The 27,804-nt window shown below is 35.6% G+C and overlaps 4 protein-coding genes across 5 annotated transcripts; all 4 read left to right on the top strand.

The window, feature by feature from the left end:
• Positions 1 to 125: 125 nt before the first annotated feature.
• Positions 126 to 1,510, top strand: LOC125197306 (60S ribosomal protein L31). Its single transcript, XM_048096033.1, has 2 exons — positions 126 to 290; positions 1,060 to 1,510. The coding sequence occupies exons 1-2, from the start codon at positions 205 to 207 to the stop codon at positions 1,337 to 1,339; spliced, it is 366 nt and encodes a 121-aa protein (XP_047951990.1). The 5' UTR covers positions 126 to 204; the 3' UTR covers positions 1,340 to 1,510.
• An 863-nt stretch (positions 1,511 to 2,373) lies between these two features.
• Positions 2,374 to 5,562, top strand: LOC125193287 (protein gamma response 1-like). The gene is made up of 3 exons (XM_048091057.1): positions 2,374 to 2,584; positions 3,019 to 4,448; positions 4,751 to 5,562. Exons 2-3 carry the CDS (start codon positions 3,050 to 3,052, stop codon positions 5,356 to 5,358), a joined length of 2,007 nt encoding a protein of 668 aa, XP_047947014.1. The 5' UTR covers positions 2,374 to 2,584; positions 3,019 to 3,049; the 3' UTR covers positions 5,359 to 5,562.
• A 3,304-nt stretch (positions 5,563 to 8,866) lies between these two features.
• LOC125192945 (SURP and G-patch domain-containing protein 1-like protein) lies at positions 8,867 to 14,578 on the top strand. 2 transcript variants are annotated; one of them, XM_048090626.1, is made up of 9 exons: positions 8,867 to 9,022; positions 10,266 to 10,727; positions 11,592 to 11,718; positions 12,240 to 12,346; positions 12,643 to 12,795; positions 13,319 to 13,453; positions 13,638 to 13,814; positions 14,024 to 14,202; positions 14,306 to 14,578. In XM_048090626.1, exons 2-9 carry the CDS (start codon positions 10,307 to 10,309, stop codon positions 14,330 to 14,332), a joined length of 1,326 nt encoding a protein of 441 aa, XP_047946583.1. In that variant the 5' UTR covers positions 8,867 to 9,022; positions 10,266 to 10,306; the 3' UTR covers positions 14,333 to 14,578. The 2 variants fall into 2 exon arrangements, with proteins under 2 accessions (XP_047946583.1, XP_047946584.1); XM_048090627.1 differs by lacking the exon at positions 8,867 to 9,022 and having other exon boundaries at positions 9,051 to 10,727.
• Positions 14,579 to 23,374: 8,796 nt separating this feature from the next.
• On the top strand, positions 23,375 to 25,491 carry LOC125193110 (transcription factor bHLH130-like). The gene is made up of 6 exons (XM_048090854.1): positions 23,375 to 23,964; positions 24,190 to 24,530; positions 24,623 to 24,796; positions 24,884 to 24,949; positions 25,036 to 25,104; positions 25,189 to 25,491. The coding sequence occupies exons 1-6, from the start codon at positions 23,547 to 23,549 to the stop codon at positions 25,255 to 25,257; spliced, it is 1,137 nt and encodes a 378-aa protein (XP_047946811.1). The 5' UTR covers positions 23,375 to 23,546; the 3' UTR covers positions 25,258 to 25,491.
• Positions 25,492 to 27,804: the final 2,313 nt, after the last annotated feature.

Genomic DNA, 27,804 nt, shown 5'->3' with positions numbered 1-27,804 from the left:
AGATAGGCCCATTGAAGATGTTAATATTGGGCCTATTAATCTAGTAGGTTAAATTTACAAGTTTATTCGAAGTGGGCTTCTTTATATTTGGGTATTTGGTGTTCTATATAAACCGTGTTCAATCAAATTAGGGTTTCTCCACCATCCTAATCTCCAGGGAAGCAAAAGCAGTGCGGTTTACAGGCAGCAGCAGCCAAATCCAAAATGGTGGAGAAAGGTAGCAAGGTGAGGAAGGAGGAGGTCGTCTCCAGGGAGTACACCATCAACCTCCACAAGCGCCTCCACGGATGGTACTCTCTCTCTCATACGCTATAAACTTTAATTTGATATTGATTTTGTAAGATTACTGGATTAAATTGTTGCTTTCGTAATCTCTCTATTCGATGTGTATTTCGATTGCCGGGCTTCGGGCTGTGAACTGATCTGTCGAAGATTTGAGATTTTTTGGAGTTTATGTGGCTATGTAATCCCTTTTGTTCGATTTTGGATCTGGTTCATATAGAGTCTCTTGTTTTATCCCTAAAAGTATTCGTAGAAAATTTTAATTCTAGCATCAAGTCCTGCTGTGTGAAACTGTAATATAGAAGCTTGAGTTGTTAATGCCTCACATAAAATTGAAAGATTTACACATATCAAATAACATCAGGATTTCAAGCATATATCTTTATTGTTCTTATACCAATGTGGTGTAAACAGTTGGATCAACCTTAACATAGTTAGCTTGCATCAATCTGCAATTTCGATGCAATTTTAGAATTATACTGATTCTTTAATGTACAGGAAGATACTTGTATCACTATTGCTCCTCTCTGAAAACATGGCTGTGAACTTTTGTTGCCTTGCTTTTTCTTTGAAATCTCAGCAGTCACTAGAAATTAGAACTGTGTTCACTTGATTTGATTGTTGGTGCAGATTTGTTTGCTTGTGATTTGGTTTGAATATATGTTTTTACAGTGTTTTCAGATTTTTTCCATTTGCGATATCATACTTATGTTCTTAATTGTGTGCCTTATTGTTTACCTACACTATGATTGACTTGGTTATGTATTCGGTGCACAGCACCTTCAAGAAGAAGGCTCCAAATGCTATTAAGGAAATCAGAAAGTTTGCCCAGAAAGCCATGGGAACTACAGATGTGAGAGTTGATGTCAAGCTGAACAAGCATATCTGGAGCCGTGGCATCCGCAGTGTTCCGAGAAGGATTCGTGTCCGAATTGCTAGAAAGAGGAACGATGACGAGGATGCCAAGGAGGAGCTCTACTCTTTGGTGACTGTTGCCGAAATTCCAGAAGGGGGCTTGAAGGGATTGGGCACCTCAGTCATTGAGGAGGAAGAGTAAACTTTTTTTATGATATAGGCACTTGCTATGTTTCAATTTTGCCTTACTCTAGGATCTTTATGTTTGACTCTTAATCAATTCAATCTGTTTTGTGCTACATTTGTACGACATTTGGAATGTTTTGGGCTACATTTGTGCGACATTTGGAATGCATTCACTGTGTTTTTTGTTTGTGTTGGCTATCTGTTTGTTATGTTGACAAACTTCTTAAGAATCATAAGATCCCATTAAAACATTACATTGTGCACTTCCCCTGCACACTGCTAATTGCCCTTGTGATTATGACGGCTCGGACTATCTTGATTCTTGTCTATTGATTAGAATATTCAACATTACGATGACTAAACTTTCAGTCTATAAATTAGAATAATTAGGCAAGTATTCTAAAGAAACTAATCTTTCTTCGTTCCATCTTCTGGAATCCGTATCCATACAGTACTGATCCCACCACCGGACCGAGCTTAATAAAGTCGATGAAGTGATGTTTACAGTACTGATCCCACCACCGGACCGAGCTTAATAAAGTCGATGAAGTGATGTTTCCCACACAACTAACGCAGCAAGCTTAAAAATGTCGATAAAAGTGATGTTTTCTACCCCACTAACTCGCTGCACTAGATTGATAGAGCTAGGTAGTGTTCGGTTTCCAAGATAAAATAATAGCAAGATACAATCTAGGATTGAGTTGTGTGATTATTTTAGTCACAGGGGGTTAGCTATGACTAATTATTGCATGATTATTCATCTGGCATTGAGTTGTGTGGTTGAATCTCATGAACCAAACACATTACAAATTTAATCGCGGATACTATCTTGCAAACCGAATACCCCCTAATAGTACAAGAAAATGACGGTGGTGACTGGTGACTTATCCTTCTCCGGCGAAACATGAGAAATTGAAAAAATTTTATCCCGCATATCTTCGAAAAGCCCAACAAAATAATAAACCAAATCTGGGCCCAATGAATAAATAAAAAATTAATTGAATAAATAATTTCCCGCCTAAGCCATCTCATGCGTCCTTCATACTCTTCATCCCTCTCTTTTCATTCCTTCTCGAAATTTCCGGCCAAATTCACCAATCTACCACCACTACCGCTGTCTCAGCCCTCTTTTCTTCGTTATTCTCAGCCGACCGAACAGCACGACAGTTCCCCGCCGCTGCCTCCGTGGCCTTGTGCTCGCCGCGCTTTCTCAGTCTCAGCTGTCAACAAACATCAAGCCTTAATCATAGTTGCTCGCCAGGTCAACTTCTTTTTCACCGATGTTGTATCTTCTTCCTCCCGTATCAGTCCACTCTTTGTCGGATTTTGTAGTGAGATCTGCAATTTTGCTCATTTTTCCTGAATCGGAACTTGTAGATCTAAAAATTGGAACAATAAGATTTGTGAGATATTGAATCCTCATGTCGAAATTGTTAGGTTTTTTTAATTGACTAATAGATTTTGTGTATGTTGGTGGAAGCTCTGCGATGTTTCTGAATTTGACTGGGATTTATGCATGTTTATTGATGAAAGTAAGTGGTGAAAAGAAATGACTGAGAAAAAAAATCTAGGTTATACATGTATTTATAGGATTGAAACAACCAAAACATGGCTGCACTTTACTCTATACATGTTCGTGCTATTTCAGTGTTCATGCGTGAGAAAGGAACTCATATTTTGTAGTTGTTATCATAGGTGGCCAGTTTATTAGTCACATCTGCTGAAAATGGAATGCCATCTGCAAAAGTCTCCCAACCCAGGGCATCCTGCTTTTCATTCTGATCAAAAATATGTTTCTGGGCTCAGTACCATTCTGGTTGCTACGATACAGGAAACCAAAGATAGGATTTCTCAGATAGAATACATCTTCTGCAGTCAACTATTTCCCAAGTTTCAGTTGAATACTCAAAGCCTTGATATGATATATTCAGAAGCAAGGGAAGCTGCAGAAGATGCATACAAAGAAAAGGAAAAAGACCTGCTGCTCCAGATTAAGAAGCTCCAGTGTCAAAACCAGCAGCTTCTTGAAAATAATAGATTGCTCGAGATGGAGAAGGCACAACTTGCCAACAGGGAGAATGAGTCCCGTAACCGCTTTAATGAACTCCAGGAAGAGTTGAATCAGCAAACACTAGAAGCAAATGAAAGGAGGGAGGTTCAACAAAATCTGCAGAAGCTTCTCGAATCAAAATCATTCCTCGTGCATAGCTTTGAAAAGACAATACAGGAGCTTGAAGAGAAAAATAAAATGCGTCTGAAAATGCAAAAGAAGTTGGAGCTTGATACCGAGGGCCTGCAGCAAGACCTAACCAAGAAGTCTAAGGAACTTGATGATACAATGGAGTTGCAACATAAGCTCCTCCAGGTGAATCAATCGAAATCGTCTTCAGTTCTGCAGAAAGAAAACCAATTGAAGGAGTATGAAGAGAAAACTAACAGACTCCATTGCAAACTTGAAAAAATGGAGAGTAAAATTAATGAGCTGCTGTCTGAACTCAGACAGAAGACTGAAGAAGTTGAAAAGGGGAAGGAATTGCAAGGGAATTTGCTTAAGAAGATTGAGTTTCAAGCTGCAGAAATAATGGATAATGAACAAGCATTGAATGACAAAGAGAAGGAGAATAGGCTTCTTGCATCAAAAGTAACGTGTTTGGTTGATCGTGTTAATGAAATCCAAAAGGAACTTGAACAAAAGACTTCTGAACTCGAGAAGGTCAGTAAAGTGCAAGATCAGTTACTAAGACAAACTGAGTCTTCCAATCTAGAAATAGTCAAGAGAGGGCAAGCATTGGAATTGCTTCAGGAGGAGAAGAAAAGGCTTCTGGATAAACAGAAACTCTTAGGAGAAAGAGTTGATAAGCTTCAGGAAGATCTCTCTAAGACAACAAGAGAGTGTTTGGATGGGAAGGAGCTGCGCAGGAAGCTGTTGCAACAGATTGAAGCAAAAGATTCTGAATTGTATTCTGAAAAGATGAAAGTGCAAGCTGGTATTGATAAATATAAGAGTCTGAAGTCTCAGCACCTAAGTCTCCGCGAAAAATGCAATCTTACTGAAGAAACTATGCTACCTCTTGAAGGTGAAAATGAAGTGATGGGACACAAGCAGACTCCAGGGCCATCATATGGTAAGCTCTATATTTGTGTATTTTTTCTTATCACATTTCATTTTTTCAGCTTGATTATCAGATGTAATTGGTCATTCTGTAAAACAATCCTGGTTTGCTTAGCTGCGTCCTTGAGCATAGCCTGATCATTGTCTTGAAAAAATAGCCTCCATTCCATCACACTACATTAATAGCTTGCAAAATTAGTATCCTTTAATCTTCCCTTTTCTTCTTTTGAACTCAAAATTTGCACACAAATTGTGGTTAGCATAATATATTCATTTAGAATGCAGCTTCTTATTTTCATTTCACCGCTTCTTCAGATATCGACAAAAAGGAGGCTGTACCGGTTCAGAGGACCAGTCCCGCCGCTCCTACAACTTCCCGTATTCTCATTGCTCCAAAGCGCCCGAGTAGTTCAAAACCTTGTCCCTCAGTTGGTATGAAACGCCCTCATTCTCTATGGAGGGACACAAGGTCTCATCAGAGCCGTGTGGGACCTGATCCCCATGATGATTTCCTTGATACTCCTCTGGAGAATGTTAGAGATAATTTAGGGAAGGCCATGAAGGTGGCTAGTCCAGATTCTACTAAGCTGAATGTGGTTAGCAGTCACCTTGATGACTCTGATGATCAAACACAGGACATTGGTGCTGATGCTAAATCAAATAAGGTGCACAAGTCGCCTCCGAGAGCTGGAACGTCAGGTTTTAAGTACGTGGAACCAGTGCGAAAGAAATCTGATCGCGAAAATCTGAAAGGTTTTGAATGCAAACAATGCAAGAAATTCTATGATGCTGTTCTCCCTGGTACTGATAAGGAAAGCAGCCGCTGTGAACACCGCAATGGAGCATCTAGGCATCGATATAGGTATGCTCCTCCTTCGACTCCTGAAGGATTTTGGAATATCGGATTTGAATCTGAAATGTAGTTTTCTGAGTTAAATACTGAATTTGCATACAAATGTGAACTAACAAATAAGAAGCTTGAGTTGCCACCTAAAACTGAGCAGTGGCCACCAAGTAAGAATTGTAGAACACCTACACACAATGATAGAAACTGTTATCATTCCTAATTTTTATCATGTACTGTACTACTCTTTCCGTTACATAAAGATATCTCACATTTTTTTAGTTTGTCCCACTAAAGATGTCACATTTTCATTTTTGGAAAAAGTTTTCTCACATTAATCTAAATATTATACTATAATTTATATTTTCTCTTTCTATTTAACACACAAAACAAAACCTCCTAAAATCTTGTGGTATCCCACAAGTGTGACATCTTTTGCGGGCACTTAATCCCTCTTTCATAGCCGCATATCTTTCCGGCTAAGGAATGGGAAATCTTTCTCTTGTTACATGAATCCAATTTTCATTTCATCGGGGAAAAGCAATCTTTTTCTTAACAATGTCTTTGTCATTTGATCCAATAATGTTCTGTTAGACAGGAACAAAGTTGATAAATACTGATAACTTTTGGATAGAGTATTAGAACGGAAAGATCCATTAGATAATGAACTATTGGTTCTCGAAGGGAGTACTTATTTGTGAGATCCTTTGCAAACCTAGTTTTTGTATATCCTACTATATGACTTAATAGCCCCATAACTTGGGGAGAAACGGTGCCTCCTCAACCTACCCACATAAGAAAAATAATGTGTATGAATGTTGATTTTTGTATTATCATATTTACACATTTTGTGGTCGTCCCTTTGTAATGTTGCTGCAGAAAAATCGTTAGGACTAGGGGATCAGACTTCGGCGTTAAATGATCACAAATCACAATATTTGCACGTGTAATTTGAAATACAAAGTAATCGGGAATATAGAATTTAAATCACAAAATGAAAATGAAGCCACAAATCCAATTTGTGGCTTACCAAATTTGGAGTAGCCGTAGAGTTAATGCAAAAGCTGAAAAGTAAAAAATCATCATAAGATTTGTTCCAATAAAGACTTGTTTAATCTTATCACTTGAACTTAACAAATTAGATAGTTTTAATTTCCACTAAAAAAAAAAGGAATAAAAAACAATACTAGTACATGGTTAAATCTTATCATTAAATACACATTCTATGTATGTGAGTTTATCTAGTTCAACATCGGCGTAACTCTTTTTTAGATTGTGAATTATCGAAAAGTAAAAATCTTTATATGCTTAAGGAATAAGGACAAACATTTAGAGCAATGAGAAGACTCCCCACAAACTTGAATATTAATCCAACATTCGTATAATTGTATAATATAAATTTTTAGCACTTATGATATGCATACTTTTAAACATTAAATCACAAACAAATCAATTCCATTTATGAATTTAATCATTATCTTATTTTATAATTTTAAATCACAAGTATCGAAGAATAATCTAAGGGTGTCTCCGGTGGCGCTCCTCCCACTCCCACTCGCCCTTCCCATGCCACGTCAGCACTAGCCCCTCTCATTCCACTGCCACATCACTAGTCCTTCCCACTGCACTAGCCCTTCCCACTCGCCCCTCCCACTAGCCCTTCCCACAATTAAATTAATTCACAATTAAATTAAAATTTACGGAATTAAAATTCGACACAAATACGAACGGGAAATACGAATATTTCGATAAAAAAAAAACATATATCATTCGAAAAAAAAATTACATAGTAGATAGAAAAAAAAACAACCACATCAGTGTCCACCCCTCCGCGTCCAAACCTCTTCGATGATATCCTCCTGAAGTCGAATATGGGCATTTCTTTGCCGCATGTCGGCAAATGCGCGCAACCGCTCAACCTCTCCATGAGGTACCCCCATGTTCACATTCGCGGTGGCCATGCCGTGGCTTGGACCGGCACCCGTGTCATCTTCGCTGGTCCACTAAGTCAGTTCGTCCCCTTCACTTTCGACAATCATGTTGTGCAAAATGATACACGCGTACATGATGTCGCCGATGTTGGGAATATACCACTGCCGTGCCGGACCCCTCACCATCGCCCATCGACTCTGGAGCGCACCAAATGCGCGCTCAACATCCTTGTCTTGCGCTGCTGCTCCTCCTGTTAGGGTCGCAAAGTAGGACTTCTTTGGCCCGATCGCATGCTTGATCGTCTTCACAAAGACGGGCCAGTTTGGGTATATCCCATCCGCCAAATAGTATCCCATGTCTTTGTCTTGGTTGCCGTTGGCGACGAAACTGATGGCGGGACCAACGCCATTGCACTGATCGTTGAACAGGGGCGACGACTGGAGGACGTTGATGTCGTTGTTCGACCTCGACCACTCCAAAATAAGCATGCAATATCCATAGCCGGTAGTCAGCCTACAGCTTCAAGTATCAACGTGGGATGCTTGGCTTTGAAGCCGGAAGTGTGTATCCCCTTCCAAGCGGCGGGGCAGTTCCTCCACTTCCAATGCATACAATCGATGCTGCCCAACATCCCAGGGAACCCGTGCACCGACCCGTGCATATTAATCAGCCGCTGGCAGTCTTCAGGGCTCGGACGCCGAAGATAGCGATCCCCGAATATCGCTCTAACGCCCGCGCAAAAATCCAAGCAGACACTCGACGGCTGAAGACTCCCCAATGTGGAGGTACTCGTCGAACATGTCGGCCGGGCCTCCGTACGCCAGTTGCCTGATTGCGGCAGTGCACTTCTGTATTGACGTGTGTCCGGGTTTGCCAGCCGCATCCTCCCTGATCCTGAAAAACTCGTACCTTCTCTCTAATGCACCAACGATATGCATAAACAGAGGACGATGCATCCTAAAACGTCGGGCGGAATAAGGCATCCCCAAAACGCGGCTGCGGAGCAAAGTAGTCCTCATACAACCGCTGATGTGCAAGCAATGTGGTCCCGGGTACATGCCGTCGGCGATGGATCGGCCGAGGCACGACCGCCGCCGCCTGCTGCCGCCGCTGCTGCCTGCCAGGATCCGTCGATCAATCGCCGCACTGCACAACGAGATCCAGTTCATCATCGCTAAAGCCATCACTATCACTAGCGCCTCCGCCACTACCACCAGCACGACTACTCGCCATTATAGATTGAAAAAAAGAGGTTAGAGAGAGAAACTTGTCAACACAAGTGGTGTGAATGAAATGATGTTGGAGGAGCCCTATTTATAGAGTTTTTTTAAAAAAAAAAAAAATTTGAAATGTCGGACGTCCGAGCCGGGACGGGCGACCTAAATCGTGACGGTGGCGCCCGTCCGAATCGGACGTCGACGGGAGGGGCGAGGCCATCGCAGGGGCACTCGGGACGAGCGTGGGCGCCCTTCCCGCCCACTATGGCGCCCGTCCGGTCGGACGTCGCCGACGGGCGAGTGGGAAGGGCGCCGTTGGAGACATCCTAAAGCACAAAGTGGAGGGGCAAAATAGCCAATCCGTGGAGCCTTTTTTGGGTGGCTCGGATGCACCGACATAATTTCACTAATAAAAAATTTAAAATAGTAAATCGTGATGTATTCAACCACTCGACCGGTGACGAATTGGGTTTCCCTGCCCCTTTCTAAATACACAGATATACAGACTCCGCCAATTTCTGATTAGGGTTCCGATTAATTTTCCACTCTCGATCGCCTGCACTCCGGCTACTCTTTCTCTTCATTGTTCATTAGGTACTCAATAGCATGTGATATCTGAATTCTGCTCCTGTTTCTGGAATCTTATCTTCTCATTTTTGGCCTTTATTTTAATTGTTAATCGCAATTCACTTTTTTCGAAATTGGTGGGGGATGAGGGCGAATTGTTATACTTCGTTGTTAAAAGGATTTTGATTTAGCTCAACTGTTGGTTGAATGATGTTTTAGGAGCAATTGTATCGTCTTTGGCTTCATGTTGTTCAGATTTTCTGTAGATAGAAGTATGTTTGCAATCCAATAGAAACATAGTACTATGATTTTGCAGATCCTATTCGCCTTGCTTTTAGGTTTACGAAAGTACTTTTCAGTATATTTATTCCTGCTATTTGTTGTTAAAAATGTATGAGTTACTCTTTTGATAAAACAAGATATTTTATGAAGAAAAGGATGAGTTGTTGTTATCATCCCCTGAAAAATGATAGCATACAAAATCAATTTGATTAGATAAAATACAAATATATAATGAGTTCTTGAAATTGATTAAACATTGAAAGATACAGCTCCAATGTATGATACCTGAAAGAGAGATTACAAAAACATTGAATTAATTGTGACTTAATACCCCCAACAAAATCTAAACTTTGCCATTTCCGCACCTATAAGGGTCTTCTTGGTCCTTGAAGATTTGCTTATTCCTTTCTACTTTCTAGCTACAATGACCAATAGAGTTATTTCAAGAAGGGTTATTTTGACATGTTTCATTTGTTTTAGCTAGTCTTCGTGTTGGAAACACATTCATATATTTCTTGTACACATACCACTCATTGCCATGATAGGAAAATTTTTATTCTGTTGTTGCATAACTTAACAGTCACTGATTGTCTTTTTAGGTGTCTGATCTATTCAAAGTAAATAGAGTTTTCGCTGTATTTTCTTCTTTTCTCAACTTAGTTCAGTGCTTGTAGAATTTTCCAGATTGCGCCTTCCATCATTGTGCGTCGTTTTTAATTATGAAAACAGATACATATATGTCACTATTATCATTGATCACTGTACTCCGTAGATTTTTTGTTTCATCAATTTCTTATTTTAATCACTTAAGGTCCTACTTCTTGCTGACCATGATATGCAACTTCTTTTGGTTTATTATGCTACTTATTATTTCCAAGAGTGCAACTACTTATTAGAAGCATTAAACTGCTGTCTTTTTAACTGATAGCAAAATAACATTTTTTTTAACTCTATTACTAAATCGAATTTGAGCTTGCTTGTCAATCAGTGGCTAACTGTAAGCATTGAGCCGGACTCGGTGTTCAGGCAATGGATAAAGCAACCAATCCTAGCTTATTTGTTAATGATGGATCTTTCATGGAGAGGTTCAGACAGCTTCAACAGGAGAAGGAGAAGGAGAAGGAGAAGGAGAAGAAATCTGAAATATTGGATAAATCTCGATCAGGCTCTAGTACACTTGTGACATCTAGTCCAAAGACTGTTATTAGTAAAACATCCATAGAGTTTAAGGCTAATGGCTCTCGGAAGCCAAACCAAATTCCTTCAACTGGAAAACTTGCATTCAGCTTGAAGCAAAAATCAAAACTCATCACACCCCCTGTTAAGTTTGAGGAAGATGGAGATGAAGATGATAATGATGCTGGAAATTCCTCAGATAATGGGCCAATAAAGCGGCAGAAGTTGAGCCAGCTTGATATTTCTGAACAGTCATCTAAACAAATTGATGTTGGTAATTACTTCTTTTGTTCATCTAACTTACACTTGGCAAGGAAATCAAGCAGGGTTTTGTTTTTTTGTTGGTCACGGCTCCGCCTGGAAGCAGCTTCTCAGGATATTATAATATGCTTCTTGCACTGTTTCACTTTTACTGTATCTGTGGTCTATGGCTTCCTGTCCATGCCCTGTATGTACAAGCAATGGGTGTGGATTGTCACCTTATTTTCCATTTCACAGTGGTCTTGTTCATAATTGCAGAGTATATTTTTTTTCAAGCCCCTTTAGTAATGATCTTTTTAGCAGTGATTTCATTGTGCCCATTACATTGTAGTTATAACTGTTAGCTGTCTTCTTTCCTTTGTATGTTTCATGGTCCTAAGAACTTTTACAACTCTTATGGAGTAGCCACGAATTTCTTATGATCTTTGCTGATTCCCTTAAGTCCCTTTTTTTTTATCTGCACAGAATTGTGCTTCTTTTTTCCCTTGGATACTTGCCCTTCCTTCTAGTCTTCCAGCCTCTGCCTGAAACATCTTTAGTTCTTTACTAGGAAATGAGTCATAGTGCCATTGCTTTCTATAACTATTAAGTTAGACCTTCATTTTGCAAAATTGGTGTCAAACTGCTGCTTGTGCTTTTGTGCCTTGTCCTTCTCTATAGAACTTGACATTTTCTGCGCAAGCTGGTAGAATAAAGGAAAAACATTCTTGGAATTACTTTTTATTTGATGAATGCAGCTTATGCATAAGCCTATCAACTTCGACGGAAAGAGATGTTCACTGAACGATTTGGAATATGTAGCACGTCTGCTACAAGAGTAATTTATTTTCACATGTTCATGCTCTTGGTATTGATCAGTTATTTAAGTGAATTGCAGCACCACCTCCTCCAAGTGATCCTACAGTAAGGAAAGTTGCAGACAAGCTTGCAAGTTTTGTGGCCAAGAATGGAAGGCAATTTGAGCATGTAACTAAGCAGAAAAATCCTGGAGATACTCCCTTCAAGTATGTACTTAGTTTCTTTGGCTTTTCTCTTTGTATTTATTGAATTAAAATGGCTGGATCAATTACTGCACTCACTGCGTTTTTTCTGTAATATCTGAAATACTTTGTTAGTTATGTTTTTCGTATCATTCACTTAAAATGTTTTGCATTGCGTAGTTTCAAAAAAGACACTGTATCTAGAATGGTCAGGAATTTCTAAGATACCGCAACTTATGTGTTGCTGATTTTTTTTATCTACTAATATTTCTTAAATGAGACGTCTTTCTTGATAATTAATTACTAGACTGATGAGCAACATCAGCCTTTAGTTGGTAGTGTTCTTTGTATTTATTTGTTTTAACATTTGTGAGTCCATCATCTGCTTATGCATGGCTCATGGAGTATATATTACTGGATAATTTGTTTCATAGCCCTCTATTTGATGATAGTTGCTGCTTATCTCGAGGGTAGGTTAAGTTCACTATGTTATTAGTTTTTACTTGCTTATATCCTCAATATCTTCATTATTTTTGTTCAATCAGATTTTTGTTCGATGAAAGTTGTCCAGATTACAAGTACTATGAATATAGACTCAATGAAGAGGAAAATGCATTGTCCCAAACCAGAGATTCCCAGACATCAGAAAGTGGTTGGTTTCTGCTGAAACTTTTACCTTCGTTTTTGGTTGGAAATGTCATATTCCAAACAACCATCATTTCTTTTGGATAAGAAGATCTTCTGTTAATGCTTTATATTGCTGATTGATGAACGGCATAGTTTTGTACTAGCTTTGAATCTTTGTTCACGTACATCTGTGACTTGCCAATTATATTCAATTGGATGTGCCAAGCTGGATTTCTTTCTGTAACTCCATTAACTATACAAATTTGCAAACATACATATCTATTTTTTCCCTTTTTCATCGTTCCCCTCATGATGATATAGGTAATGCACCTCCCAATCAAGTCGCCAGTCGGCCAAGTACCCAGATAACGCAACATCAGCATTCTAAGTATCAAATTCCACCTTCAGCATTATATGAAACCACAGATCACAAAGGATCATCCCATGAATCATCACAAACAATTGGAAGATATGGTATCTTGTTCTGTTTTTTTACTAATTTTTTTTTCAGCAGGTTAAGGTGTGTAATGATCTAAGTTTAACATAAATCTGTATGTTCTGTTCCATCGATGGTTCAGCTTCAAATGATTTAGAAAGCTTTTGAAAAACTTGCTCTCAGAGTTTATTGGGAATACAATGTAAGAGTTCTAGTAATTAATAGATGCATTCTTTAAGGGCTTTCATTGAATAAATTTCTTTAAATAAAATAGATAAGATAACATTTTGTAATGATCTGATATCAAGCAACTTGTATGAGTAAATAAAATCAGAAAAGTGGTGTAGTTTTGGTCCATTGTTGGATCTTCAATAAATATTAGTGGATTAAGTACAAAATAAGTATTTTCTTGTTAGACTTGTATATTTTAAAAGGTCAATTTATGAAGTGTGTATACATTGATTGATATTGTGAAATGGATTTCCCTTAATTCTCTCTGCACTTTTGGTCATGTTCTGTTGCTTATGATATTTGGTATCCGGTGTTTGCAATTACTGATAGGTGAATCAAGTGCCCCATCTGGCTCAGATCCTATAGCAATGATGGAGTACTACATGAAGAAAGCTGCAGCAGAAGAGAAGCTTAGACCTCCTAAACACTCAAAGGATGAGATGCCCCCTCCGGCATCCTTACAAGGTTGAGATTTAGTATATAGAAGGCTATCTTCCTCCCCCTCTCCCCCCTCAGAAACCCCAGAAAATAACTGCCAGCAAATAAGCATTTTAATTTCATTGTCAAGTAGTACCATTTTGTTTAGTAGCCCGTATGAGTTTTGGCGTAATTTTAAGTCCCATTCATATGTAACGTTCTTTATATGCAGCTTCAAAGAAAGGTCATCACATGGGTGATTATATTCCTCCAGAGGAGCTCGAAAAGTTTCTGGCAACATGTAATGATGCAGCTGCCCAGAAAGTTGCCAAAGAGTATGCAGATAGGATGAAAATTCAGGCTGATAATGTAGGCCATCGGCTCTTATCTAAAATGGGTTGGAAGGAAGGTAATAGCTGATCATAGAATAGTATATGTAAATGTTGAAATGAAACCTAATCTTTTTGAGAATAGAATCAGGTGTTGATTACCACTGAAACTAGAACAGGGAATATATTCCTAGTTTGTCAGCATTGTGCTCTGATAGTTATAGGTATAAACTGTTGCACTCTGAAGTAGTGATTGCGATTATTTAAGACACTTAAAACATGTGTGCAGGTGAGGGCCTGGGTAGCTCGAGAAGTGGGATTGCAACTCCTGTTATGGCAGGAGATGTGAAAAAGGATAACTTGGGTGTCGGTGCACACGCTCCTGGGGAAGTGGCCCCTGATGATGACATTTACGAGCAGTATAAGAAGCGCATGATGCTTGGCTATCGTCACAGACCGAATCCTCTGGTATGTGCGCTTGGCATTCTTTATTATTTGCATCCCATCTACATCTACGTGGTCGTCACAAGTATCTAATGCCTTCTCCTTTTTGCAACTTTTGCGTTTGCAGAACAATCCTAGGAAGGCATATTACTGATGACTTGATCAAAGTTTCTGCTCCAATAAATGATAATTCCTGTTGAAAAATTCCCCTTGGTATCGAACAAATACGATGACAAATTCGTGCCATGATATCCCAACTCTGATCTTTGTATATTTTGTGTTCGTCATGACTGTTTCCTTTGTCACCCAGTTAATTTTGTTAAATTATGTACATTTACAAATGTTTTTCAAATTCCATTGTACTTATCTTTTAATGCTACAAAAATATGAGTTTCTTTTACTATGATCTTACGAATATGTTACTGATAACAAAATTATAGCAAGCTTGCATTGACAGTTGGTTTTCCTTTAAGATTTCTGGTTTTAATGTTATTAGTTTAGGTGCAATGATCCTCTATAACGATGTGGAAGTGGCATCAATGTTGAAATTTGCCTTAATAATTTTTAATCTTGCAATGTTTAGATTTTATAATACTGTTACCATAAAAAAAATAGTTTTATTATTTTAAGCTGTCTATCAAAATTAGACTGTATCTAAAAATGAAAAGTTTTAAACACTAATAATGCTTTTAATAATGTAGATTTCTCAATCCACTAATATTATTTTCACTTTTTTTTTTTCTTTTTTCCACTTAATTGTGCATTACAATATGTGTTATCTATAAGTTTGTCTATTTTTTATGGACGGAGATAGTACCCATAACATAATAAATACTCATACAAGGGCGCTCGCATAGAATTTTTGGATTTAAAGTCGTATCTATGGATAAGCTTGTGTTTGGACAATAGACAACATAGTATCCGCGGACCCATAATGGATATGATTGTCACCGGCAACTCGATGGTGAAACAAACTAATAAAGGATATTAGAAACAAACAAACAAACGAAATCATGGACATCACATCTATAATTGCTCAAATAAATAATTGCATTCAACTATGATTATTTAGGAGATGAGAAAAAATGAGGTTCATTCATTTGAAATTCGAGTCGTCCAACTTTCCGTCTCGCCGAAATATTTTAAGCTTATTTAAATTATAACAAAACTCTTAATTATTCGGATATTTAGTATTTTTAGAGAAATTAAAATAGTTATGTTTAAGTCCATTAAAATCCAAGTCTGACTTTGCTTTCATTATTTCTTTTACGTGGCCAAAGATTTACATAATTTGGTGGATCCAATATAGGGCCAAATGTAAGGCAAAATGCTTGGAAAATTGAGATATACCGAGCACTTTCCTAGCACGAGAGTGCTCGGTATTTGCTTCGTCGGAACTTTTATGCGAGCAATTAGTGTGCTCGCTCATTTCGAGCACCAGGTTGTGCTCGAAAATTTCCGAGCACATATCAAGTGCTCGGTATTTTCCGAGCACTTTGGGAATTATAAAAAAAAAATTATTCAAGAACACTAACAATTTAAAACATGTCAATATTTTTATTTTTTTCTTAATACAGTAATATTTTTTTAGCAACATATATAAAAATTTGTGGATCATTCACCATAAATATTAAAATTTATTTTGAACATATAATATCAGTATTATTAAGTGATAGTTCCGAGCACCATATACGTGCTTGCAAAATGCCGAGCACCGTGTATGTGCTCGGGAATTATAAAAAAAAATATTCAAGAACAATAACAATTTAAAACATGTCAATATTTTTTATTTTTTTTATTAATACATAATACTTTTTTAGCAACATATATAAAAATTTGTGAATCATTCACCGTAAATATTAAAATTTATTTTGAACATATAATATCAATATTATTAAGTAATAGTTCCGAGCACCATATAGGTGCTTGGAAAATGCCGAGCACCGTGCATGTGCTCAGGAATTAAAAAAAAATATTCAAGAACAATACCAATTTAAAACATGTCAATATCTTTTATTAATGCATATATTTTTAGCAACATATATAAAAATTTGTGGATCATTCTCCATAAATATTAAAATTTATTTTGAACATATAATATCAATATTATTAATTACTAATAGTTCCGAGCACCATATAGGTGCTCTCTATTTTCGGTCGGGAAACAGTGATTTTTTTGTAGTGGGAGTGGTAACTCTAGTTGGGGAATTAAGAATATAAATGGATATAGCATTTGAATTAAGGGAAAACAATTATGATTTTATCAATAAATACATTATCACTGTTCATAATGCTGCTATTGCTATAGCTTACTTTTCTTTTTAGGTAATATAGCTGACTTTTTATATATCTCTGCCTTTTTGGAATGCATATCTTTTGACAAGACTCATTTTGTTCTTCTTATGACCTTCAAATAAACTTTTTTATTTAATTTTTTGTATTTAAGAAAAAGAATGAGATCTTTATTGCCAAAATAAAATTGTTCTTTTTTTCTATTACTTTCTAGAGGGCAAAATCGACATTTGAATAACATGCATGCTGAAAACAAAAAGTGACATTCTTTAAAGTTTGATGTTACAATTATAAAAAATAGTATCATCTCTATGTGCTTATATTGGTCTAATGGAACTATTTGATGGATAGCATATTTAAGGTTCAAATTTTAATTATTTAGTCACTTTAATGGTTGATAGAAAAATGACGTATCCAGACTTAATTGAAGTTCTAATTATATTGAAAAACCTACATAGCCAAAATGAGAAAGTATATATATTTGACTTTTCAATAAAGTCAATAATATTTTTATTCATTTCTTTTTACTTTTCATTTAATAGTACATTTTATTTTTTGATTACTACAACTATTTTTTACTCAAAACAAAATTAAATTTTTTTACGTTGAGTTAGTGAAGTGTTGATGAATACAAAAATATCTCATCAACCAAACAATAATCCATATGGTTGATTCCAACCGATTATAATTAAGTGGTTCGATCTTACTATAGATTAACAAGTTAATTTATACTATAATAAAAACGTAAAGAATTACTAATAAAAACAAAATCTATTACTATTAAACAAATGTGTTTTTCATGTGCAACCCACGACACACTATTTTACACAATATCACATTAACCACCAAGTACCATTCTTGTTGTGTTTGTATAAAAGTACAAAACTTAATTCTAAGATATAGAATAATTTAAAGAATAACATGCAGTGTAAATTCTCAGGCATAATTAAGCTTTATTGTGTATTCAAATGTCTACGCCGACTTACTTATCAGAATAGGATGGTAAAACTAAATCTGAAAATTCTTATTCTTGCTTTGTATGAAGAATATTACAATGGGATATATGTTGATAAGCGATAACATTCCTTTTCTTAATCCGTATTCATATTCTTTATATATATTCGTGACGTTCATGCCAAAAGCATCTTAATTTAATCGGTATAGTATCTATAACTATAGGACCAAAAATACAAAATCATAAAAACAATAATCAGTTAATTCAATTTAATTTATAGTAATTTTTTTAAAAAAAGATGGTCCAACTTATATTAATTATGCATTGATTTCAATTGCCTAATGCCTAGGCAACAACTTTTGAATGGCGGTTTCCGTAACTTTGTTAATTCAGTTTTTTATTATTGAAAGGAAGAAAAATATTTTGTGTGCCCACCTCGATCGCGGACGAACCATGGCCGACTAAACCCCACGGCCTTAACCCGGTCCGAACTCTCCTTGCTAATTACTTAATCCATCCGCCGAAATCTGACACATTTTGTCATTTTAGGTTATCTGTCATTTAAAGATACATATATCTTTTTTACACTTTTAGTAAGTACTCCATTCTCAATCCACTAACTTATTAAATCCACATTTTACTTATAAAATTATGAAATAAGTATAAAATAGTACTTCGTATGACTCACATTTCACTAATTTTTTTCACTCATTTTCTACGTAAAGTTAAACATTTTTTCAAACGTGTCGTTTATTGTTGCTCGTATTTCTTTTGTGATCAAGCATAATAGCTTACGGATAGCTTACAGTGTTGGGTATAGGGGTAAACATTCATATTTTAGATTATCTGAACCGATCCAAAAATTTGACAAAATTTGAAATATCTACAAATTCAAAATGAATTTAACATTTTTATTTGGTTCTAGTTGTTTATACGAATTGATGTTTTGCTCAACAATTTTTTAACGTTTTCATTTTATCCCATTCACTATAATGCTTGTTAAATCGTTATTCAATCATGTTATAACTCTGAATTTGATTAGGAAGAAACAAATTTTTTTGGCAATATATGAATTTTCAACTGGAGTCTTATTTTCAAGCATTTCTCAACATTTTTTTAACTTTTTCATTTGATCCCAATCACCAATGCTGGTTAAAATTGTATTCAATCAAGTCTGAATTTGATCAGGAAGAAACACATAATTTTGGCAGCATATGAATTTTCAACTGGAGTCTTATTCAAGCATTTTGATGGTCACTGGATGCCGTCATTGTCGACGCATAATTGTAGGCATGCTGTAAAATAGACTACATCAAATACTCTCCAAGTCTTGCCCAACTAATGGAGTAAGAATTATGGTTAAATAATTTAGAAGAATAAACAATAATGTAGTCTGTAACTATCCGAATTTATAAATTGTGCAAGTTTAAAAGTTATTTGTTGAGCATAATAGACACACATGAATTGTTTATCTAGTTCAGTACATTATGTATCTAAATCTCAGTATATGTATCTATGTCTCGATGTGAGGTTAAATTAAAAATTACTATAGAATTTTTAACCCTGATTCTGGTCATAATAAGAATTAGATCAAGGCTAAATATATAAGTATTATACAAAAATCTACACTTTCACCATAAACTGATTTACTAACTTTCAAGCTCCATACTCCAACATTACAATATCAAATTTTAATTTTTTTTCTAGTAAAATTGTTTGACGTGCCTGCTAAAACACCATTATATTATGTTAAAAATGTTCCATTTTCAACAAATTAAAGAACAATATTTCAATTACACGTTTTAAGATCGTTTTAATAATACTCCATAACGTCAAATAAAGATTAATGTGCTAGAGATTGTACAAGTTGATGCAAATGAATTCTAGCATCATAGATTAATAGGAGTTGACATTTCTAGTTTTCCGGGTCAAGCCTCATTTGTTTCGGATTTTCATTAACTCACACGCACAATTCATCAAAAATTACAATTGTAAGATTAACTACCTATATCTCCAACTAATAAGTTGACGTACCATAATTTCGCCCAGTTGACAAAAGCATAACTAAATTGTTAATTTCAGAGATTTTTCTAAATTGCAAAGGTTTGACTTTTTTTAATTACTAATATAGACCTAATTAATTAATTATTGCAATACGTATGCTTCTTTATATTTTATCATAACATTCATCCAGTAACTTTAACCAACCTACCAAATTGCGTAAAATTTTGGGTTTCGCTATTTCATAAGATCTCATTAGTCATTTTAGTTATTAAGCGTACATACTAACTTAACTTATATACGTATGATTGTCATTTAAACAACGTCGTTTTGCTCACTGAAGATTTATTTCATATACACTTTTTTTGCCAACTCAACTCTCTTTCCCTAAACTAAGGAAAATAAAGAACTTGCCCAGGGGCTTAGCGCAGTTGGTTCCGGAGAGCAGATATTGCTACAAGGAGCTGGGTTCGAGTCCCACTACTGGTGTGTGGGAGCTTCCATCTCTCAGGCACAAGTGTGAGGCCTTGGGAGATGGGCTCCTGTCAGGACAGTGGGTTGAAGGCCTCCTCTCTAACGGGCCGCTGTGTACCCTGATTGAACCCCCTCACAAACTGTCGGACCGAGATGTGGGGACCAGGGTGACCGCATCACCTTTTTTGCTACAAGGAAAATAAATAACAAGTCAAAAACTTTTCACCGACGAAAAAAAAACAATAGACGGAAGATTCATTTTTCATAATGTAATACTAATTTCAAACCTTGCAAGTTGCAAACTTTGAAATATGGTTACCGTTGACTCCTTGAAGTTGACTATTAAAATTAAAATTAAAATAAAATTAAAATAGATAATAGAAGTCTAAACTTTTGGTGAGTAAAGGCTGCTGAATTGTTATTATTGCAATAATTTAGGTGTGTTGAGTCGTTTGATACTTAAATATATTGTCCCCCAGCAGATTTATTGAATTTTTTTTTATTTTATTTTGACGGAAACATATCATGAAGTCTTATTTCTCGCAAATGCATGAGTTATGTGATGACTCATAATATATTTAGATCGAGTGCAATAAATATTTATAGAAGTGGCACGTCAAAATTGGTAATATGAGTTGATGTTGACATGTCGATCATCAGATCACGTAATTACAAACTTTGTTCTATTAAGTAAGTACACGAAAATAGAACTCCTCCATTCTATAGTAATGGAGGCGAAACTTTTTGACACGGAGATTAAAAAAATTTATGTTAGGTAAGTTAAATAAAGGGAGAATAAAGTGGAAAATGAAAAGGTAGAGAGATGAAGAGAGAAAAAAGTAAGAGAGAGTAAAGTAGGTTTAGAAAAATGTATTGACTTTTATTAAAAAGAAAAATGACTCTATTATTATGGAATGTATTAAAATGACAAAATAACTTTATTATTATGGAACAGAGTAATAGATTACAATTAATTAATACGTATTATGAGATATTATAAACAGAGAAAACAAAAAAAAAGCATCGTTTTCACGAGGAGCAGCCCCTCTCGTCTCCGTACATGCATCTTATCCGAAAAAATATCTAAATTAAAAAGAATATAGATTGAAAAAAAATATTAGCCGCCTTCTAAACAAATGCGTGTAGCTAATATTAATATTATTACACCACTTATATCTGTAAATATTGGGTCAGTTAACAAATGTGTCTGTGACGACAAATTTATCTTCAATTTGTTAATCGGGTTGAATTTAATACAGTAGTATGTAATAAAAGTTAATTTCTGGAACACGTAATATGTATTTTTAACCTTTTATTATCTCTACATATATATGCACATTAAATTCATATTTATTGATACTCTCTCCTTCCCTTTAAACATTATCCATTTGTTAATTTCATTTGTCCCTAAACATTATTCATCCTATTTTTGGTAACTAGCCAGTAGCCACCATTATTACATGTATGTTCTACTTCTATCCATAAATCTATCCATTATATTTAGGCTCTCCTTTTTAAACTCAGAATATTTTTCAGTTAATAGTTATTCTTTTTAACCACTAACTTTCCACCATATATTTGACTAAGAATATACTTCCTCTCCCTCGTTCCATTATAAATGAAATATTTTTTTTTTTTGGACTGTCCTAATTAAAATGAAACGTTTCCTAAAATAGACATAACTCTATCTCTACTTTTTCATCTCTCTTACTTTACCCTCTCTTTATTAACTCACAAAACAATTCTGCATAAAATCTCATGCCGATTCCCAAATGTTGCATATTTAATGGGACGGAGGGAGTACATTATACGGTAAATAGTTAATAGTTATTTCTTTTAAAAAAGTACAATATTTTACTGTAAAATGTGTACGCACATATCGTATAGTGCATTGCTTGAAAAGTGTAGTTGTCGTATCAAATTTAAAATTAATTTGCCAATATAACTATAGAGAATAAGTGTAGTTTAAAATTGAAACTAAAAATAAACGATTCTAATTAATTCACAAAAAAGTTTATTATATCATAACTAAATTCATTAATTTATGATTAGAGCTAGCTTATATATTCAGTATAGCGGTACAGGATTCAACCGGCCTACTGCCTTTCCACAGTCAAAATATGATGGAGCAACCAAACCAAACCACACATGTATTGGTCAACTAAATGCATATAAACAAGCATTTGCTTTTCCCCTAAGCCAAGTTTTCTTATGCTTCCAAGGTTTGGATGATGTTAACTTAACCGATAATATATGACAAGTGGTGAAAAAACAAGGTGGGGTCCACTTCTGGTCGTGCTTTAGAGCTATCGATGCAGCAGCTTCACCCCGGGTTGGAATTCACCTCCGTTCTTCGTCCATCGTCACCATTGCCAGCAACAGCCAATGCACCGCCCCTGCCATCCGACGTCAACGATATTCTTCACTATCTATGACCCCACGGCTCTGTTTTCTGAATCCGTCATAGGCAGTGGCAGATCTAGAGGGGCAGGAGGGGCGGTCGCCCCCTCCGTGCGACTAATTTCTTCTTATCCGGACCCCCACCGTTTGTCCCGAGGTCGTCCCGAAAATCGAAAAAAAAATGTCATTTTCACCCTAAACCAATCTACCACCACCCCCGTCCACCAAAATTTGTCCAATTTTTCCATTTCTATCTGTCCCCCAAAATTTGTCCCATTTCACTTTTACCATTTTTGGTAATGGACCTCATCTTCCACTAACTCATTCCTACTCACATTTTATTATAAAACTAATATATAAAAGTAGAACACACAATCCACTAACCTTTTCAACTCGCTTTCCGTTACATTTATCAAAACTCGTGCCGGGTCAAAGTGAGACAAATTTAGTGGATGGAGATAGTAATATATATTTTGCCCCCTCCGTTTATGAATCCTGGATCCGCCACTGGTCATAGGTCAAAGAAGAGACTAATGAAGAAAATAGATAAAATCCCCAAGCCCGGATCGAGATTTGAAGGCTATATATATCCTACGTAATTAATTAGTCTTAACCCTACTACTCCCTCCGTCCCGCTTAAGATGACACGTTTTCCTTTTTAGTTTGTCCCAACCAAGATGACACATTTCCTTTTTTTGGAAACTTTCTCTCTCCAATTAATACACTCAACCATTTTTTCTCATCCCTATTAAAATATTCACATTTCTTTCTCTATCTATTTTAATACTTTCATCCATCTTTTCTCTCTCCAATTAAAGACATTAATCAACTACTCCTAAAATCTCGTGCCGGCTAAAGAATGTGTCATCTTAGCCGGGACGGAGGGAGTAGAAGTTAGGTATGACATTATTTTGAGTGGTGTTTAGATATTAGCCCATAAAGAAAGGGCTATTTAGTAAATACACGACCGGGTGATGTCGGTAAACGATATCGATTTGTAATAAAAGATAAAAGCGAGGGCACTTCACAAATGTGGGGTCAATAAATATGAATGGAGTAACAATTTAATGATTTCTGCTCTGCCATTTCCAATTTTGCTATTTCTGTGATTCTATCATGTTTCAGATGGATACAAAAATAGCAAGAAAGCAAAAATTCCTGTAGATTTTCACAGACTTGTTTTCATTCACCTCACCCCCCTCAAAATCTACTCATCTCGGAGCTTCCATTAGTAGTAATTAGTATTATGTTTAGCTCAGAGGCGATCACGAGAGATATGAGCAGAAACAGCAGCTTTCTTCTCTCAAATCCGATGGGGTCCGATTTGTATGTGAATCAAGCTCAGCTTCAGCAGCAGCAGGGGCTAGCGCGGTACCGATCGGCGCCGAGCTCGTTCCTGGCGGCGCTATTGGATTCGACTGGTGAGAACAGCAGCAGCGGCGACGAATCGGAAGCTCTGCTGTCGGCGCTGATGGATGGACCGCGTGATCCGAACCAGAAGAGCGGGAATCAGATGCATTATCATCTGAAGCAGGAGGCCGAATCGGAGCCCCGGCCTGTCGTCGGATCTTATTCCGTTGGGATGGAGAATTTGGTTAATTCGAGGATCAATAATGGCCCCAATCTTGTGAGGCAGACCAGCTCTCCTGCTGGATTCTTCAATGGTAATTTTGCTGCTCATTTTCATGCTTGCTTCACTTTCTGCATACCTCTCTATTTAGTCTGATTTTTGGATCTGGGAAATGAGATAAGGATGAGATGTGGGAGTTGGAATGAGAAATTATTTTCACAAAAATGATTATTCTAGTATTATGTTTTTTTATTAATTTCACAGTTGGAGTACTATTTTGAAGAAATTATAGTATTTGGTTGAAACAAACTTTTTATAGGATATGGCATGATGGGAGAGGTGGAGAAGTACAGAGCTCAAAACCATTCAAAAGCTACTCCATCATCATCACCATCATCAGCTGCTGGCATGAGCAGTCATATTAATTTCTCATCCGCTTCATCCTCGAGGTTCATGCCTACCATACCTGAGAACGTCAACGAAAGCATTGGCATGCGTAGCCCTGAGAATGGCCAGTTGGGAAGTGCTAATGCCAGAGAGTTCGACGCCCTCTTCCCTCAGGACTCGTGGAATCATGACACTCCTTTCAATAGCTTGAAAAGAAGTCGAGGTGGTGACACTGTGAAGATGTTTTCCAGCTTCAATGGATTGGAAAACCAGGTATATATGCATGCAAAATTGTCTTCTCCTTTTAAGCTTACTATGTTATTGATTGTGTTTGGCCCGTTGCTGATGTTGATCCGTTTGATCAGAATGGAGAACCAAGGAGAAGCCATGGCTTAGTTCACCATTTGAGCTTGCCTAATACTGCTTCTGAAATGGCCGAACTGGATAAGTTTATGCAAGTTCAACCGGACACCACCACTCCTTGCCAGATTAGGGCGAAAAGAGGCTGCGCCACTCATCCAAGAAGTATAGCGGAGAGGGTAAAAACTCTTGTTCTCGTTTGTTGCCTCATTATCTCAATCATGTAAATGCAATTCATAATTATATGATTTTCTAATTAATCTTAGGTGAGACGCACCAAAATTAGTGAAAAGATGAAGAAGCTGCAAGATCTTTTCCCAAATATGGACAAGGTAGTTTTCACTTTAATTTCTTGTCCAAATGTAGAAAGAAAACATCATGTTTCATGTTTTTGCTAATGTGGATTGGCTTATGACAGCAAACAAGCACAGCTGATATGTTGGATTTGGCAGTTCAATACATTAAAGACCTTCAAGGTCAAGTAGAGGTAATTAAAGAGAAGAGATCAGTCCCTTTCAGTAGTCAAGATATTCACATGATCTTCCCCTTATTATTCTCCTTTCTTGTGTAGACGCTCACGGAGACGAGGGCCAAGTGCGTTTGCTTGAAAAGACCTCAACAAACAACTCCCAAATCGTAGCATAAGCTAGCTTCCACTCGCCTTCTAAGTCGAGGCTGTCGTGTATACGTGCTCGTTTTGGCCAGTAGGTGAAGGAGTGATTTCCATTGTCAATGTTTGGTAGCCTACAACGTGGATTTAATCTATATATGTAGATTGATTTTATGAATAATTTGTGTATATATATTTAAGGTGCTTAGACTTTTTAGAGACTACGTTTTGGTTACGAAATTGTGTTCTAGTTGTTGGTGTTGATATAATATTGGCATATACAGTTCAGGTTAGATGTTATGTAAGTTATTTAGAAAAGCAGAATAATATGGAATTATTGCAATGAGAAGTGGAGTGGGATATCATTATGTATAAAGATGGGAAGATGATGGTATAGAATACGGAATTAGATTCAGTAATAATTGTGATCTTTTATGGAAAGTTCCTTGGAGATTCTTTATTCTTGTCTAATCTAATCCTGCTGCAATTGTAATTTCATATCAAAGAATTGATTATTGTTTTCTTTGGATTGAACTATTGCAGGATAACAAATTAGCAAGATGCATTAGACTTAGTAAGATTATGATAAAATAGTAATAGTAATGATGATAATAATAATTTGCTTGACTTAAACAAGAATTATTTGAATAATTTTTGTATGATCTACCATGTCAATATAAAGATAATATTGTATATGTAAATAAAATACGTACCATATATCTATAAATAAGCATGATCCTCCTAAGTAGAGCTGGAATATTAAAATTTAAAATTTAGGACCAGCCGCAGTCCAGAGTATAAAGACCCAATGAATTAGGATCAGCCCAACTTTAAAAATTAGCACAATTAAAAGTCAATTTTGCCATTTTGGAATAATTTTGTTATTAATATATTCATTATACTCGGTACCTAATTGTAATCAAACAGTATATTACTAATCATAATTATTTTAATAATATTTTGTACTCCATATGATATTTCTTTCATTTTTTTTTATTAAGAATGAACTATAAAAATAGTCTCTGGACTATGCGTTTATCTCGTCAATGAACCCTGAACTTTAAAAATATCCCCAGACAACCCTGGACTAAGCGTTTATCTCGAAAATGATCCTTTTTCACTGTTTCGTGACGAAAATACCCTTTTGGGGAATTTTGGGGGGTTGGGCAATTTGGTCTTTTTACATTTTAAATATAATATTATTTCATTGATGTACTAAATCTGATATTATTTCAAAATTATCATTCTTCTTCCCTTTTGCCATCCTTCACTTTGTTTCTTTTTTTCAATATTAGATTTAATTTTATAAAATTAAATTTTAAATTTCAATTTTTAACTAGAAATAAAAAAATTTAATTATTAAAATTACTACTATTAAATAATAAATTAATAGTTTTAATCAATATTTGATAGTGTCTAATGTTTAATCAATAAGGTACAATGATGCCTTAGTTTTAATCAATATTTGATAGAGTAATATTTAATCATAAATAGATCATATGACACGATTTTTTCTGAAATAAATATGCATCTAATGTAAGACTAATATAATTTTTTATTGTTAATTTGAAAACAATCAAAATTAACTAGAAAATTTCAACAAAAATTCTCCTATATCAAATTTTTAGTAGTATCAAATTTTTAGTCAACTTCATAATATTTTTAGTCAAATTCTCCTATACATTAGATGCATATTTATTTCGGAATATATTGTGTTATATGATATATTTATGATTAAAACTATTAAATATTGATTAAAACTTAGGCGGCATCGTACATTATTGATTAAATATTAGACACTATCAAATATTGATTAAAACTATTAATTTGTTATTTAATAGTAATTTTAATAATTAAAAAAAATTATTGATATTTAAAAATCGAAATTTAAAATTTAATTTTATAAATTTAAATCTAATATTAAAATAAAGAAACAAAGTGAAGGATGACAAAAGGGAAGAAGAATGATAATTTTGAAATAATATCAGATTTAGTACATCAATGAAATAATATCATATTTAAAATGTAAAAAGACCAAATTGCACAAACTCCCCAAATCTCCCCAAAAGGGTATTTTCATCACGAAACAGTGAAAAAGGACCATTTTCGAGATAAACGCTTAGTCCAAGGTTGTCTGGGGATATTTTTAAAATTCAGAGTTCATTGGCGAGATAAACACATAATCCAGGGACTATTTTTATAGGACCAATTGAGTATCATACTAGTGCACGTAAATAATAAATACTCCATCTGTCCCAAATTAAGAGTCACTTTTTCCCATAAAAGTCCGTCCCAATTTAAAAGTCATTTTTAGAATTTTCCATATTTGGTCATACAATTTTATCCCGTTATTCATCAAAATTACATCAAAATGTCATTATCTACATTAAAATAAACCAAAACAAAAATCAAAAGTCAAAAGGGACTCACCTTTAACCAATTCTACCATCTCACTTCATTTATTACACACTCCACCATCTCACTTCATTTATTACACACTTCAACTCTTTCTTAAAACCCGAGCCATAACAATAAGTGACTCCAAATGTGGGACGGAGGGAGTACTATATAATACAT

The sequence above is a fragment of the Salvia hispanica genome, chromosome 6 (genome assembly GCF_023119035.1).
Source record: "Salvia hispanica cultivar TCC Black 2014 chromosome 6, UniMelb_Shisp_WGS_1.0, whole genome shotgun sequence".
NCBI classification, from domain to species: Eukaryota; Viridiplantae; Streptophyta; class Magnoliopsida; order Lamiales; family Lamiaceae; genus Salvia; species Salvia hispanica.
This window is presented reverse-complemented; position numbering and strand designations above follow the sequence as displayed.